Here is a 2,261-nt window from a genome sequence, read left to right on the forward strand (position 1 = left end):
GAAAAACCAATTTGCCTCATCACAGTTTAGAACATTGAATTGTAAAGATCTTTTTTCTAGTCCTAGCCAGCCTTAGTGGTAACATGAGCAATTCAGTTACTTTCTCAGAGTTTTATATTTTTATTTGTAAAATGGGAATGATGGTGCCTACAGTTTAGGATTTTTGTGAAAATCAAATAAGACTACAAGTGTCTTGAATAGCAGTTGAAGTACATTGATATAGGTGATATTTTACAGTGTTGTCTTCCTCAGCATCTTATTTGTTCTGTGTTTTAAAGATCTACATTAGTCACAGAAACAAAGTCTAATTTTTGTTCTCATTTCAGATTGCAACTGGACACCTGAGTCAGCAGGACCTGGAATCCCAGATGAGAGAGCTTATCTACACAGACTCAGATCTTGTTGTCACCCCCATTATCGACAATCCAAAGGTGTGGAAAGATACTCTAACAACTGAGTTGTAGACTTTACTGAGATCTGAAATCTGCATGAGATTTTCATTCAGAATATTATTTGCTGTCTAATCTTTCCTGTTTCTCTTGTCTGCTTCTGTTTCATTTGTGCTGCATGTCTGCATTTCCCGCTCCTGCTCTGTCTGCAACCCTTTCCTCTGCCTTCACTTCCACTTCACTGGAGTTCTAAGTTTTATCCCCTCTGTTTTGAACGAGTCAGCTCTGCCTCTCACCACTGCTTTCTTCCACATGCCATGGAGGGGTTGCCAGCCTCTTGACCTCAGACCTTAGCTCTTGGTCCCTTTGTTTCTCCATACGCACTAATGTGAATCACTCTAAATATTCTAGTCTCTGATGTATTTTGAAGGCAGAAGCAGTCAGAGGGCACTGTTCACCAGGCTGGGCTGGGCAGGCATATCACACAGAAGCCCTACCCTCTCACAGGTTGTTAAGACTGCAGGGGAGACGGTGGGGAGACATTATGGGAGCTTGAGAAATCATAGTTCACAATGTACTTCTAAACCAGTGTGAGTTTTTTTGCTTCTTGTCTTTTGGAATATAATACTTTATTGCTAGGGGATAATGAGGATCTACTTTAAAAAACAAATTCATTTCTAAGTCCCTCTGTTTTGTCTTGACTTCCAACTCCCCAGCATACTCACATTCCACTACTTATTCTCTATTTTAATTTTCCTGCTTCTTTTTCCTTTTTAAATGTCTTTTTCTGTATTAATTCATGACTGTTTTTTCTTATCTCATTGGGAACATTACTGTGGTTTAGACCATAAGGGTTCTTGGATTCATTTTTATTTTCTAGATAGACAGCATTTCATATAGATTATTTAGCTATTTTTCATAATGGAGCTAATTCTTTTTGTGAGTTTGTATGTCTGGCAGAGTAACTTTATTATGCTAAGTTTGGTGTGCATTGGGGCATTTTCAAATTGGACTTTCTAGAACAATTTGTGTTATCTTTATCAGGGGTGTCCAATCTTTTGACTTCCCTGGGCCACACATGATATACACTAATGATAACTGATGAACTAAAAAACAAAAAAAATTGCAAAAAAACTTACAATGTTTTAAGAAAGTTTATGAATTTGTGTTGGGCCATATTCAAAGCTCTCTTGGGCTGCATACAGCCCATGGGCTGCGGGTTGGACAAGCTTGCTTTAGACAATATTCTGTGTTTTTTTCCCCTCTTATAACCGTATCTGATAGTTTCTGGGAAGCCTTAATCAATAGAAATTTTTGTGTTTAACTTTTAATTTTAAACTACTTTTAGTTTTAGAGAAAAAGTTCAAAAATAATTGAGAGTTCCTATATACCTTTCGCCCAGCTGCTCTTAATGTTCACATCTCATAGGTCTTTAGTATAGGTTGCAAAACCTGGGAATTAACATTAGTATATCGTTAGTCAGGCGGGATAATCCTTATCTGTTCCTCCTTGTGGAGGGCAGTAGAATGTGGTAATTGGAGTTGCATAATACTTGATTAATATCTCTGTGTAATGAGGGCTTGCAATACCCTGATTGCTCCTTTCTAATTCTTCCTGAAAAAGAAAAGGAAAAAAAAAAACCAAACATGAGTATAGTGCTGTTAACTAAACTACCAAACTTATTTGAATTTTACTAGTTGCCTCTAATGTTCTTTTTTTTTTTTTTTTTTTTGTTCCAGGATCCCACCTTACAGTTAGTTGTTATGCCTCCTTAGTCTTGTATAGTCTGTCCTAGTCTTTCATGGCCTTGTCAGAATTTCTCAGACCTTTCTTGTCTTTCGTGACCTTGACACTTTGTCTTTTTTTTTTTTT

General features: G+C 37.0%; 1 protein-coding gene across 2 annotated transcripts in view; it reads left to right on the plus strand.

The window, feature by feature from the left end:
• The window catches only part of ULK4 (unc-51 like kinase 4), a 780,596-nt gene that overhangs the window by 62,937 nt on the left and 715,398 nt on the right, over window positions 1-2,261 (plus strand). For both annotated transcript variants that reach the window (XM_011984288.1, XM_011984289.1), the window contains one exon: window positions 327-431. In XM_011984288.1, the coding sequence (XP_011839678.1) occupies window positions 327-431 (105 nt within the window). The remainder of the gene's footprint in view (window positions 1-326; window positions 432-2,261) is intronic.

Source organism: Mandrillus leucophaeus, unplaced genomic scaffold (genome assembly GCF_000951045.1).
Source record: "Mandrillus leucophaeus isolate KB7577 unplaced genomic scaffold, Mleu.le_1.0 Scaffold265, whole genome shotgun sequence".
NCBI classification, from domain to species: Eukaryota; Metazoa; Chordata; class Mammalia; order Primates; family Cercopithecidae; genus Mandrillus; species Mandrillus leucophaeus.